This window comes from Leopardus geoffroyi, chromosome B1 (assembly GCF_018350155.1).
Source record: "Leopardus geoffroyi isolate Oge1 chromosome B1, O.geoffroyi_Oge1_pat1.0, whole genome shotgun sequence".
NCBI classification, from domain to species: Eukaryota; Metazoa; Chordata; class Mammalia; order Carnivora; family Felidae; genus Leopardus; species Leopardus geoffroyi.
The window spans coordinates 137,488,547-137,502,312 of NC_059327.1; the positions used below are offsets into that span (position 1 = coordinate 137,488,547).

Below are 13,766 nucleotides of genomic sequence, written 5' to 3' on the forward strand. Positions count from 1 at the left end.
ATGTAAATCTGTTTTATATAATTTATATATACTTTTCCCCCCAGCTATTTAAAAATACAAAAACCATTCTTAGCTGGAGAGCAGTAAACAGACTATGGGCCTGATTTGGTCTGTGGACTATATTTTACTGAACCCTGATCTATGCTTCCATCTTAAGCTTCTAAAAGAACAAATTAAACATAAAGCAAGTAGAAGGAAGGAGATAAAGGTAACAGTCAATTAAATAATAAATGGACAAAGAATTGAGAAAGTCAGTGAAGCCAAAATGGTTCTTTGAAAAGATCAATAAAATTGATACATCTTCAGCCAGACTAATTAAGGAAAAAAAGAAAGAAAAAAACACAGAAATTACCAAAATGAGGAATGAAGAGTTGACATTTCTGCAGACATTAAGATGAAAGAATATTATGTATAATTTAATGCTAACAAATTTGACAACCTAGAAGAAATAAATTCCTTGAAGGACACAAACTACCAAATATCAGAGGTCACTGAGTAACCTGAATAACCCTATATCTACCAAAGAAATTGAATTTATACTTAAAAAACAAGAAAGATTTATGTCTAGATGGACTCACTGTTGAGTTCTAACAAACAGTTCAGGAAGAAATGGTAACAATTCTATGCTGACTTTTCCTGAAAATTGAAGAGGAAAGAATATGCCCCAACACATTTTATTAGGCTAGCATTATCCCCAACAGCCACTCTAAGAAAAAGCACTACACACCAGTGTCCCTCATGAATGCAGACAAAATATTAGGAAATAGAATTCAGGGATATATACAAAGTATAATACATCATGACTGAGTATAGGGCTTATTTCGGGAATGCAAAATTGGCTTAATAATAAAAAAGTCAATATAATTCAAGGCTAAAAGAGAAAAGCTGTGTGATTATCTCAATATTTGCAGAAAAAGCATATGACAGAAATATCCATTTATGATTGGGGAAAAAAAAAGAAACCAACCAAACTCCAAAAACTGGAATATAAATATGCTTCCTGAACCTGATAAAGGGAATTTGTGAAAAACCCACATCTAACAAATGAGATTGGTAATAAGGCAAAGATGTCTGCTCTTACCACTTTTATTAAACATTTTACTGGCGGTCCTACTCAGTGTAGTAAGGCAAGGAAACGAAATAAAAGACACACTGACTGGAAAGGAAGAAATACAGACATTATTCTCAAACAGCATGGATTGTGTTTGTAGAAAATCCTAAAGAATCTACATCAAAAAACTAAAGTTAATAAGTGAGTTTACCTGGGTTGTAGGCTACATGAACAATATGAAAAAAAAATCGTTGTATATACTAGCAACAATTTGAAAATGGAAAAACCAATTGCAATTCATCAAATAACATGAAATGCTTAGGGATGAATTTATGTGCAAGACATGTACATTTGAAATATAAAACATTACTAAGATAAGTAACTAGAGAGATATACTGTTGGGAGACAGTTTTCCATTGCTCTTTGCATTCCTGCACCTCTGCAACTGAGGCAGCAACTGCCCTTTTAAATGATCATTTCTAGGATGTTTGTATAGCAAACAGCCTTGAATGATAGAAATAGTGACTCGTGCTGTAGCCAAGGGCAGATTTGCTTATTGTGCAGTATAATAAAGATAATATCTTCTTGTGGACAAAAGGGCAGGTGTGCTTCAGCCCATTACAAATGAATCAGATTCTCTGAGCTCAGGGTTCTTAGTTGTGATACAGACATGATTCTCTCATGTTCCTACTATACTGTAGTAAGTCCTGTGTCTCTACCTAGGACTACTGTGTGGTCTGCCAGTATCTGTGAAATGGTAACAGGAAACTTAACTTACAAAGAGCGTCTGAAATCTCAGATTGCTCACAGGTCTTGGCAGTTTGGGCCACGAAAATGGAGTGCTGGCAGAGACATAGCTTTATGAAAGAGGAAGGATGAGAGCCGTGTCGACTAGGTTAGGGGATATGAAAAGATTCTGGCATCTAGTAGTGAATGCTGTCACCCAAGTGGTGGGCAAGGGTGGCAGGGGCAGGGGAAGTATTCCAGTGTTCTGTCCCTTAATGGATAGTTAGGGTCTGAACGGAGAGCCCAAATGGTGCTTTGATTGTTGTACACTCAACTCCATAGCCCCAGCTGAAAGGCAGTGTGGCTGTAGTCACTGAGTTAAGGATCCCAAAAGCTGAGATATTGGTGTCAGAGGATATAGAATTTTGGGTGAATTAGAAGTTTGTTTCGTTGAGTTGGAACTGTGGGTACTTGAAACTGAAAGTAAATTCATTGCCGAAACATATCTCCTTCTGTGACTTGACTTCTCCCTCCTCCTACACCTTGACTTCAGGTGCTTTAAGGAGAGGGATGAATAGAAGTTGGGCAAAGATCTCCCTGTCCTTAAGCGGGGACCAAAGGCCATACCCACATGTCTAAATATACTGGTGGAGATTCAGAGCAGGGAGTCAAAACTTCATGGCTCTGTTGGATACTGGCACCCAAGTCATCATCCTTCCTTATTCTGTGGGGAATAGAGTGTGCAGATGCAACTGATGGGGCTTGGGCACCGTTTGCAGTAGGTAAGGGAAGCTAATGTGACATGATGGGTTGGGCCCTTTGTTGTTATGTACTATTGTGACTCCCATTGCTAAAGACATAATTGGTGTTGATGTTTTTACATGTCTACTTTAAGTTCCCATAAATATCTGAGGGGATTCTCCTGATCAGAAAGAGCTGCATGTAGAGAAATGTTAGTACTTTGAAGTCTCAAAATGCTAGTTATTCCTTTGAGCTACAAGTTATTGTGACTGATGATTTTATAGTATACATAAAGAGCTTATCCAACTCAATAAGAAGACAAAAAAAGCGGGGCGCCTGGGTGGCTCAGTCGGTTGAGTGGCCGACTTCGGCTCAGGTCACGACCTCGGCTCAGGTCACGACCTCGCGGCCCGTGAGTTCGAGCCCCACGTCGGGCTCTGTGCTGACAGCTCAGAGCCTGGAGCCTGTTTCAGATTCTGTGTCTCCCTCTCTCTCCAACCCTCCCCTGTTCATGCTCTGTCTCTCCCTGTCTCAAAAATAAGTAAAACGTTAAAAAAAAATTAAAAAAAAAAAAAAGAAGACAAAAAAAGCCAATATATTTTTTTAAAGGCAAAAGATTTTAACAGGCACTTTTCAAAAGAAGATGCACAAGGGGTACCTGGGTGGCTCAGTCAGTTAAGCATCCGACTTCAGCTCAGGTCGCGATCTCACGGTCTGTGGGTTCGAGCCCCGTGTCGGGCTCTGGGCTGATGGCTCAGAGCCTGGAGCCTGCTTCCGATTCTGTGTCTCCTTCTCTCTCTGCCCCTCCCCCATTCATGCTCTGTCTCTCTCTGTCTCAAAAATAAATAAAAACGTTAAAAAATTAAAAAAAAAACAAAAGAAGATGCACAATACACTGCATATATAAAAAGATGCTCATTGTTATTAGTCATTTGGGCATTGCAAGTGAAAACCACAATGAGATACCACTTCACACCCATTAGAATGGCTAAAATTAAAAAGACTGATAATACCAGTTGTTAGTGAGGATGTGGAGCTGCTGGAACTCTTGCACATTGCTGGTGGGTGTATACAGTGGTACAGCCAAGTTGGGAAATAGTTTGGCAGTTTCATGGAAAGTTAAAAATAAATTTACCTTATGACCCAGCAAGTCTACTTCTTTGTCTTTATTCAAAAAATATGAAAATATATATCCATAACAAACTAGCAGTGTTATTTATAAGAATCCCAAACTGGAAACACTACAGATGTCCATTCACAGGTGAATGGATAAACAAATTGTGGTAGATTCATATGATAGAATATTACTCAACAATAAAAAGGAACAGAACTTGTAGTAAGTGAAGGAATGAAGATAAATTTCAGTCGTATTGCATGGTTCCTTTATGTCACAAGTACGTAATGTATGATTCCATTTATGTGAAATCCTAGAATGGGCAAAAGTCAAAACTAATCTATAGAGATAGAGTAGTGGTTGTGTAGGATGGGATGTTTGGGGTAGGGGATTGACTGTAAAGGAGTAGACTTGTTTTTTCTTCATTTAAAAAATATCAGTGGAAGGGGCGCCTGGGTGGCGCAGTCGGTTAGGCGTCCGACTTCAGCCAGGTCACGATCTCGCGGTCCGTGAGTTCGAGCCCCGCATCAGGCTCTGGGCTGATGGCTCAGAGCCTGGAGCCTGTTTCCGATTCTGTGTCTCCCTCTCTCTCTGCCCCTCCCCCGTTCATGCTCTGTCTCTCTCTGTCCCAAAAATGAATAAACGTTGAAAAAAAAAATTAAAAAAAAAAAAATATCAGTGGTAAAAGTTTAAGGCAATGTAATTTTGTGATTAAAATTATGAACTTTGGTATCATAAAACATATCCTGAGTTTGAGTCTGGGCTCTATCATTTACTAGTTATGTGACCTGGGACAGATTTTATAATCTAAGTTTCTTCATCTGTAATATGGGAGTGGTAATGATACTGTCTCAGAATGGTTGTGAGGATAAATTGTGCTATCATTGGCAAACACTCAATAATGATTAATTTTGGCCCTATTAGTATCTGTCAGTGCTAATAATTATAATTTGTTGCTCATGTCTGTTAATCATAGAATGGGTATTGCATTTTTGTATTTTAAAAAATGGGAGAAAGAATGCTGATTAGGTTTCTGTGGATCTTTAATGTTGTATGGGCAAGCAACATTACTATTTAGTCAGTCATGATCATGATGTAATGTTTAGATAAGGGTACTGACTTCTTTATTGGAAGTTCTACATAACCTTTGGCTAAAAGCATCACAATTCTGGGGTGCCTGGGTGACTCGGTTGAGTGTCCGACTTTAGTTCAGGTCATTATCTCATGGTTCATGAGTTCAAGCCCCACATCGGGCTGACGGGCTCACTGCTGTCAGCGCAGAGCCCGCTTTAGATCTCTGTCCCCTTTTCTCTCTGCCCTTCTGCGCGCATCTGTCTCTCAAAAATAAACATTAAAAAACATTAAAAGTAATAAATAAAAGCATCATAGTTCTGATTTGTTCGTAATCTGCTTTATTATTATTACCACTTTTTTTGTAATGAGACTGGTTTTTACGCCTTTTAAATGCTTTCTTTTTTGACATTTTAAATGGCCAAGGAGGATTTGAGAATCTTTTTTCCAAATAAAGTTGTTTTTGGTGTGAAGTTAATTGATCAGACTTGAGCCAAATAAGTCATTTAATCTGCACTTGCTGAGATGGATTACTCTGGAACTCCTTTAACATTATTTTGAGTATTTAATGGATTTTTATAGATGGCAAACTACCCTCATTTTAGGACCTAGCTCCCTAGAGATTTGAAGATATTTTCCAATATTTGTTTACATTTTAATCTTTCTTTGTGTGAATCAGCAGTTTTCAAGTTTGTCAGTAGTTTCAAGTTTGTCGTTCAATTATACATCAGTAATAAATTATGATTTTGTCACTTGCATTTTTTTAAATAATTTTTTTTCTTAAATCTGTTTTGAAAACTAGTAATTTATTCATTTTCAACTTTATTGCAGCGCCTGATCAACTTTCTAGCTGGAGAACGATCATGGAGGTGGTGCCAGCTGAGGTGAATAGTTTGCTTCCAGAGGAGATAATGGACACTGGTATAACTTTAGTGGATGATGATAGTATTGAGGCTGTTATTGTTTCATCCCCAATTCCCATGGAGACAGAACTGGAAGAAATTGTCAACATAAATTCTACTGGTGACTCTACAGCCACGCCCATTTCCACGGAACCAATCACAGTGTACAGTAACCACACTAACCAAGTTGCAGTGAATACCACAATTACTAAAGCAGATTCTAATACCACAGTGAAACCAGCTTTTCCAAGTGGCCTTCAAAAACTTGGTGCTCAGACTCCTGTGACTATATCAGCCAATCAGATTATTTTAAACAAAGTATCACAGACATCAGATCTTAAACTTGGCAATCAGACCCTTAAACCAGATGGACAGAAGTTAATTTTAACAACTTTGGGCAAGTCTGGTTCACCAATTGTTTTAGCACTACCCCATAGCCAACTACCCCAGGCTCAGAAAGTTACAACTCAGGCCCAGTCAGGAGATGCTAAGTTACCACCGCAGCAAATTAAAGTAGTTACCATTGGAGGGAGGCCAGAGGTGAAACCTGTCATTGGTGTCTCAGCATTGACCCCAGGAAGTCAACTGATTAATACAACAACTCAGCCCTCTGTGTTACAGACCCAACAGTTAAAAACAGTACAGGTAAAAAAAAAAAAAAAAAAAAAAAAGAAGGGGGCTTATTAATTCAATTGCATGTTAAAAATTAAATTGATTCTTAGTTGTGTTTGTAGGGTAATTAAATGCATAGTTGTTATTGAATTCTTTTGAATGTTGCTTTTAGTAATTTTGTGGGTTTCTTTTTTTTTTTGTAAAATTTGATATGTCTAATGCTTTGAAAATGTTTGCTAGAGGACTTAGAGCAAACTTAATTTTTGTTAAATTTCTAATTTAGTGTATTTATAGCTTTTTCCTCATTTTTAAATGCATTTTATTCTCAGTAGTAGTTTGATTGCAAGTATGCTCTGCTGGTATAAAGATACCAGAGTTGTTGCTAGGCTGTCAAAAAATCATTCAGACATAATTTTTTTCAGTTAACAGATGGCCAAAGTCTAGGAAAACTTGCTGCTCTGAGAAACCCTTGGAGCCAGCAATAGTACATACTAGCCAGCGTGTGCCGCCTCTTTGCAGTTTACTGTCCATTGCCATCACTCGTGTTTGCAGTGTGGAAGAGGCAGTGTCACATGATGGAAGGTAACATATTGGCTTTAGAATTGGACCAGCTGGATTTGAGTGACCTCTGTGCTACCCTATCACCTGTGGAACTTTGGATCGGTTACTTCTCTGAGTTTTTTGCTTTAGCTGGAAGATGGCTATTTGATCATGATGAAATACATAGTAAAAGGTAGTACTGATGTAGTTCTCAAAACTTCAAGGATCCTTCAAAATGGTTCCTATTGTTAGTATGAACAGGATCCTAAGATAGAAGGTTAACAGAGCATACATTCAATGGTTCCCAGTTTTTTATGCTCAAATAGGCCTTTTGAGGTCACCACTGCTCTTAAAATAAAATGATCCACTTAATATCAGGAAACACAAATGCATTCCCTGTTTGAAAGGTTCATCTTCCAGAAAAAAGGAGGTGTGAGTTAGAGAACTCATGCAGGTATATAAAGCAGTAGGAAGATTTGAGGAACTATCCACACTCTGCTGATATTAGAAATAATGTTTTGGTTATTATGTTGGGAAAATAACTAGAAGCTTATTTTTCTTGGGTTTTTTATTTAAGCACTTTGTATGATTTCTCAAACCTTGTAATTTGCCCATGTTCCTCCTGCCACTATTAAATATTTAGTGCCCTTTTCTTTCTTGTTCATTATCATCTGTCACTTATCTCTGACTTCCTTTTACTTCTTTTGATGAGAATCTCTTGAATGAGATATACTAATACCGTCAAGCATCTTGTTGTCAAGTATCTTGTCTTTTTAAAATCAGTTTTGAAACTTGTTTTTATTAGTTTACCAGAGTTTATCTGGCTTTGGAGATGTGGATCATAACCACATTCATAATAAACTGATGATGAAAATCAGAATGTCATTTTTTTTTCATTTATTAGAGCAATGTATGCATGCTGTTTCATGACCAGTTTACTTGTATCTACAACGTTTCTACTACAGTCCCCTAAGTACTTACAGTGAAAGCATTTATTGTTAATTTTATAAAACCTGATTCTGTTTATTAAAAAAAGAACTTCTATTTTAAAAAAATAACAAAAACAGAAGAAACCCCAATTAGAATATTGTTCCACTTGTCCAGTTATTTTTAGGCAAATCAGATCTTTCCAATTCAAAAGTTAAAAGCTACAAAGCTCTGAAGCCTAGAAAAAAAAAAAAAAAAAATAAGAAGCTACACATCTATGTTTCCTTTTTAGGCACCAGAATATGTGGTTTAGTATTACACGGTGTATATGATTCTCTGGTTTTTTTCCTAGACAATCCTCAGCGTTGTCTTAAGTTTAATCAGAGTATTGAAACTGTTAGGGTATGGACAGCAGGTAAGGGTGGAAGAAGGAGACCCATCTTGAAAAATGAAGGAAAGAGGTGACAGTTGAGGCCAGAGGGAGTAACAAAGAGGTATAGTTACACTTAATTACAGATATATAAACACTTTCCCATGTTTCTTGTGCGTAGTGTGTAAGAGTAATTAATAACTAAGAGTTTGGAACAATATGGCTCCTTATTAGTTGCTGAGTCTGTATAATACAATGCCAATTATTACCTGCATGTATTATTTGATTATATATTGGGCTATATTTGTAAATTTCCTTTTTTGATTTATTTTTGCCTTTGTTGATTAGATAAATTTATTAAAAGTGATACTTTATGTTTTGTTTTACTTAATAATTTTGTTCTAGAGTAGTTTAGAATTTATAATACAAATTATTATAGTTCCTTGAAGGAACTATAAACTGTTATTTTCAACAATGAGCCACTAAAGAAATGTAGCCACAGGGGCAAATTGGAATTATTCATTTGAATAATTAATGTGCCTTTCGTTGTATTGTTTACATTTTTTCCTGATTGGTAAGTATTCATATAGTCATATGATTGTGAAAATCAGTTAAAAATGGAGAAATACTCTAAGCTCCTAAAAGAATGTTTATTATAAGACATGGGTTTCTAAGAACATCAGTACTTTTATCTTTAGAGATTATTAATAAGTCAATAGATGACATATTCTGACTTATTTTAGAATTTAGGCCTGTAAATACATTTGGGAAATATATCCCCTTTATGTCTCCCAAATTGCATCAATGTTATACATTTATTTGGATATATCAGTTTTGCAAGCTGGGTATTTTTTTTTTTTTTAATTTTTAATGTTTATTTATTTTTGAGAGAGAGAGAGACAGAACGTGAGCAGGGGAGGGGCAGAGGGAGACACACACACAATCCGAAGCAGGCTCCATGCTCCTAGCTGAGCTGTCAACACAGAGCCCGATGCAGGGCTTGAACTCATGAACTGTGAGATCATAACCTGAGCTGAAGTCAGATGCTTAACCAATTGAGCCACCAGGCGCCCCCAAGCCGGGTATTTTTTTATACAGTAATGGATCTCCTTGTTTTGTTTTTTTAAAAAATGATTTGTATTTCATTTATATATTTTTTTGTCAGTAACATGTTCTGAGTGTAAGAAAGTAATATATTCTAAGTATAAGGTAATGTATTATTTAGTTTATGATTTGAGCACAACGCTGATATTTTTCTAGGTCTATGATCCATTGCAGCTTCTGGTATGCTTATGTTATTCAAATTGGTCGTGTTTATTCATTTAAAATTTTTTTGTAATGTTTTTATTTATTTTTGAGACAGAGAGAGACAGAGCATGAACGGGGGAGGGTCAGAGAGAGAGGGAGACACAGAATCCGAAACAGGCTCCAGGCTCTGAGCTGTCAGCACAGAGCCTGACGCGGGGCTCGAACTCACGGACCGTGAGATCATGCCCTGAGCCGAAATCGGATGCTTAACCGACTGAGCCACCCAGGTGCCCCTCGTGTTTATTCATTTTAAGTCTTTATTTCCAATAATAGCAATTTCAGGACCTTAGTTTTCATATCTGACAAAATATTTAATGTCTCCCCTATCACAACTAAATTTCTGCTTTTAACTTTTAGAAGAAGCTATATCTTTGCATACATTGATAATTTCAATATTAAAACATTGATAACTCTACCCTCTTTGACTTGTGGAGAATTTTAGTTCAGGTGAACAGTATGCCAATATAATTTAAGATCAGGAATGAAAAAATATAGACCCTACCTTCAAAGAATTGATAGTCTAATAAACAGTATTTTAGCAAATGGTATTTCTAGAGGATTTGTCTTCAGAATAGTCTGTTTTGCCAAACTTGTCTCTTTGTATCCTAGGATATTAACTTACTCAGTTGTTTGTTTATCTACCCTAATATATAGATCTAAAGCTGAGGATCTAATCATAAGCCTGTCTTTAATGTGTATTCATATTTTGCTTCCAGGGGCCAATGTAATTGCATTTACAGGTGGCTTCATCATTTGCACTATGCTTTCTTAACTGACTCTATCTTTTTATTACTGAATAATTTGTTATTTTGAGAAAGAATATTGCTGTCATGTTTTATTATTGTTTATTATTAAGTAAGCATTATTAAACATTAAAATTATTTTTAAATACTCTTTTGGTTTTCATCATATGCATATTATCCTACAGACTAAAGTAAGGATTTACAATAAATTGCAAAGGTATTGCTATATATTGGCTTAAGGATGGGATCATATTAGTATTTTGATGAATGGCTGCATTTTAGATGTTTTTAACATTAATACTTAGATGTATTCTGTTAAATGAGCTGGTTTCATATGTACTTCTGTATATCAATCTTCTGTTTAATTTTGACTGAATAGGTGTTTTACAGAAACAAATGGCCTTCATAGTTATTTATATATTTCAGATTGCTAAGAAGCCTCGAACACCAACCTCTGGTCCAGTAATCACGAAGCTGATCTTTGCAAAACCAATTAATAGTAAAGCAGTTACAGGACAGACAACTCAAGTATCACCACCAGTCATTGCAGGTTATATTTCTTTATAGTTTATTAAGCTATATATTTACCTTCCTTTTAGGTTTAAGAAAGGCTGTTCTGCCATCTTGAAATGTTTTAGTGCAACAAGTAGAGTTATTATAAACCAAACTAGTTAATAAGAAATGTTATTTCTTACACTTATTTAAATGTGTGCTCTGAGCAAATGCCTTATCTCAAAATCAGTCCATTACTTTAGTCTCCTTAGTTTTTGGTAGAATTTTACCATGAAAGTAGCAAAGTCTTAAACTTCAGTAATACTAGCTAACATTCATCTTGTGTTTACCACATGCCTCGCACTATTCTTAGCCCTTTACATGTAGTCACTTATATAGTCCTTGGGCAATCCTGGACGGTAGGTACTAATAACAGCCCCATTTTACCAGTGTAGAAATGGAGGCACTCAGCCAGTAAATGGCCGAACTGGGATTTGAACCCAGGCAGTTTGTCTCTAGAGCACACGTAGCTAAGTTTAATAGATTTAAATTAATACACGTGAGAGTATACTATTTCATGGTTTCTGTTTGTTTTTGGTTTCAAAATGCTTTATATGCAGTTTTCTATGAACAGAAAATGGTCACAATGATAGTAATTACTTATGTGATAACAAAATTTTAGCTATATTTACCAGCAAATTCTTCAGTGTGGCCGAATGCTCTTTATTATATACTTTAATAATTTGTCATCACCAATTACTGTAACACCTCAAATCTTGACTTTGAGTATTTCGTTTTCTTTATTAGTTTATCTGCCATTGTATTCCCAATCTGGCAGTTCTTTGACTTTGAGATCTCTGATCTGTTAATCATTCTTTCTCAAGAATCACTCACTTCCTGTCCTCAGATTCTTCCTTAGTCAATATGGAGTCCAAGACCCATAATTATCACTTCGTTGCAACACCATTGATATTCCTTTCCCTTTCTCCTTCTATAATGGCTTAAGTCCAGCACTCTTCTTACTCTGCCTGGCAAGCAGTGTGATCTTTCTAGAGACATACAGCCATGGTGACTGGTCTTTAATTCAGAGCTGTACTAACATGACCGTTTTCACCACTTAGGAGCTCATTTCTAATTTCTATTGTGTTTTAAGGGCTTATGGAAGTACCTCTGGATGGTAAACTTTGACTAGATACTTTCAAATGCTAATTACCCATTCCTAGAATGTGTATTCTTGAGGAAGGTACTTTAAATGTTAACTAACCGTGAGGGGTAGGTGGGAGAGGATATATATGAAAACCACTGTCTACCATTTTTGATAAATTTATAGACAGTGTAATAATAGGCAACTCTGAAGTCAGTGGCAGTGATCTGTCATTTTCCTGAAGCTTTGCATTGTGTTTAGGGAGGCTTCTCGTTTTAGCAAGTGAGAGGAGGCATGGAAAGATTGTAGTTTGAGGGCAGTATTGTTGGGTGAATGTATTTTTCTCTTTTGGCCCTCAGCAGAGATTTGTGATGTTATAGGAGGCTGCTGTCTTGAGGGCTGTCATGGGGACAAGTATGGCCCCAGAGGGAAGATTGGAAAGCGGTTGGATTTGGATCTGGTTCCAGAAGTGGGCTTCAGTTGGCTGAAAGTAAGGAAGGCTTTGGATGTATCGATGAAAAAGGGACCCCAACATTCCCCTGGGAAGTTTTTGGGAGTTTTTGGTGGAGGGGGTTAACCAAGAGGAATTTCTCAGTGCAGTGTTTTTTACTATTTCTGAGCTTGAGAGAGTCCCTTACATTTTTTAATTGTGTGGGAAAATTATACGCTAAACAATTGTGGTGTTTGTACATGTGCCTGAGTGAACATTTGGTCAATGCCAAGATTTCACCTTTGACATTTGACTATAATGATATCATTGCTGGGTCTTTGGGTCATTTATATAATGTATTTGCACATTAATCATAGTTTCACCTTTTAATTACGGGCAGACTTCTTGGCCCTACCAAAAGACATAGATAGACTTCTATTCAATTTCATTAGAATCATTGGCATTAAGTTCAGTTTGGAGAGAGAATTTCCACTGTCAACTAGTTCCATTATATAGCCTTTTAAATTCTTAGGAACTAAATTTTAAAACACTGAAGTACCTCTCCTGTTGAATTCTCTTATCACAAGGAGGTTCTGTAATCTTTATATTGTAGCTATTGACTTTTCAAAGTACATTTAGATTGTTTTTTAACGACTTTTGGGCTTCTCATTGAAGATGGAAATCTTTTTCTGTCTTACAGTCAAGATAAACTTAAGTTTGTGTGTAAGTGATTTTTTTAAAAATGCAGATCTGATCTTGTCACACCCTTGCTTCAGATTTTCTTGGCCATATTCATTTCTTATCAGTTTCTTGGCTTCAGTCTGTCAGATTTGAATTTAGATGCCAGTGCTTTTTTAACATTAAAGGCATTTATGATCGAATACATACCTTTTTCATTTTCACCTAATTTAACTTATTTTAAGAAATTACCAAATAGACCATGTTCTCTCGGGATTTAGGATCTTGGCATTCCTTTTTACTTACGATGCCTTTGTTTGCCATACTCTTCCCCTGATCATCTCCTATGTATTCCCTTAGAACTTAATTATACCTACCAAATTCTTAACTTTAATTAGACTTCTATTACATTTCATACTGGTTTTTAATATTTCCATTAGTCACACTGTGTTATAATACTTGGTTTTCTTATCTGTTTCCCCTACTACATTTATAATTTTTCTTAGTGGTAATTTTTTGGCTTTGTTTTGTTTGTCATGTAATTTTTAAAAATTAATTTATATTGGGGCACTGGGGAGGCTCAGTTGGTTGAGCCTCTCTCTGTCTCTTTCTCTCTCAACAAAACAAAACTCTCTTAAAAATTAATTTATATTTAAAAAATTTTGATAAAAATACATACATAAATTGTGGCATAACATACATAACATTTTAATCATTTTTAAGTGGACTATTCAGTGGCATTAAGTATATTTACACTGCTGTACCACCGTCACCACCATCCATCTTCAGAACTTCTTTCATTTTGCAAAACAGAATCTCTACATTATTAAACAATAACTCCCCATTCTTCCCTCCCTCCCAACTCCTAACAGAAACTTTTTGTCTCTTATCAATTTGACTACTCTACATATCTCATA

At 36.0% G+C, this 13,766-nt stretch overlaps 1 protein-coding gene across 8 annotated transcripts in view; it reads left to right on the forward strand.

Moving 5' to 3' along the window:
• LIN54 (lin-54 DREAM MuvB core complex component) overlaps nucleotides 1-13,766 on the forward strand; it is a 69,582-nt gene that overhangs the window by 8,555 nt on the left and 47,261 nt on the right. For 4 of the 8 annotated variants that reach the window (XM_045473570.1, XM_045473575.1, XM_045473573.1 and 1 more), the window contains exons 2-3: nucleotides 5,535-6,250; nucleotides 10,532-10,655. In XM_045473570.1, coding sequence (XP_045329526.1) covers nucleotides 5,567-6,250; nucleotides 10,532-10,655 — 808 coding nt within the window. In that variant the 5' untranslated portion in view covers nucleotides 5,535-5,566. The remainder of the gene's footprint in view (nucleotides 1-5,534; nucleotides 6,251-10,531; nucleotides 10,656-13,766) is intronic. The other 4 variants (XM_045473577.1, XM_045473576.1, XM_045473572.1 and 1 more) reach the window with 2 other exon arrangements.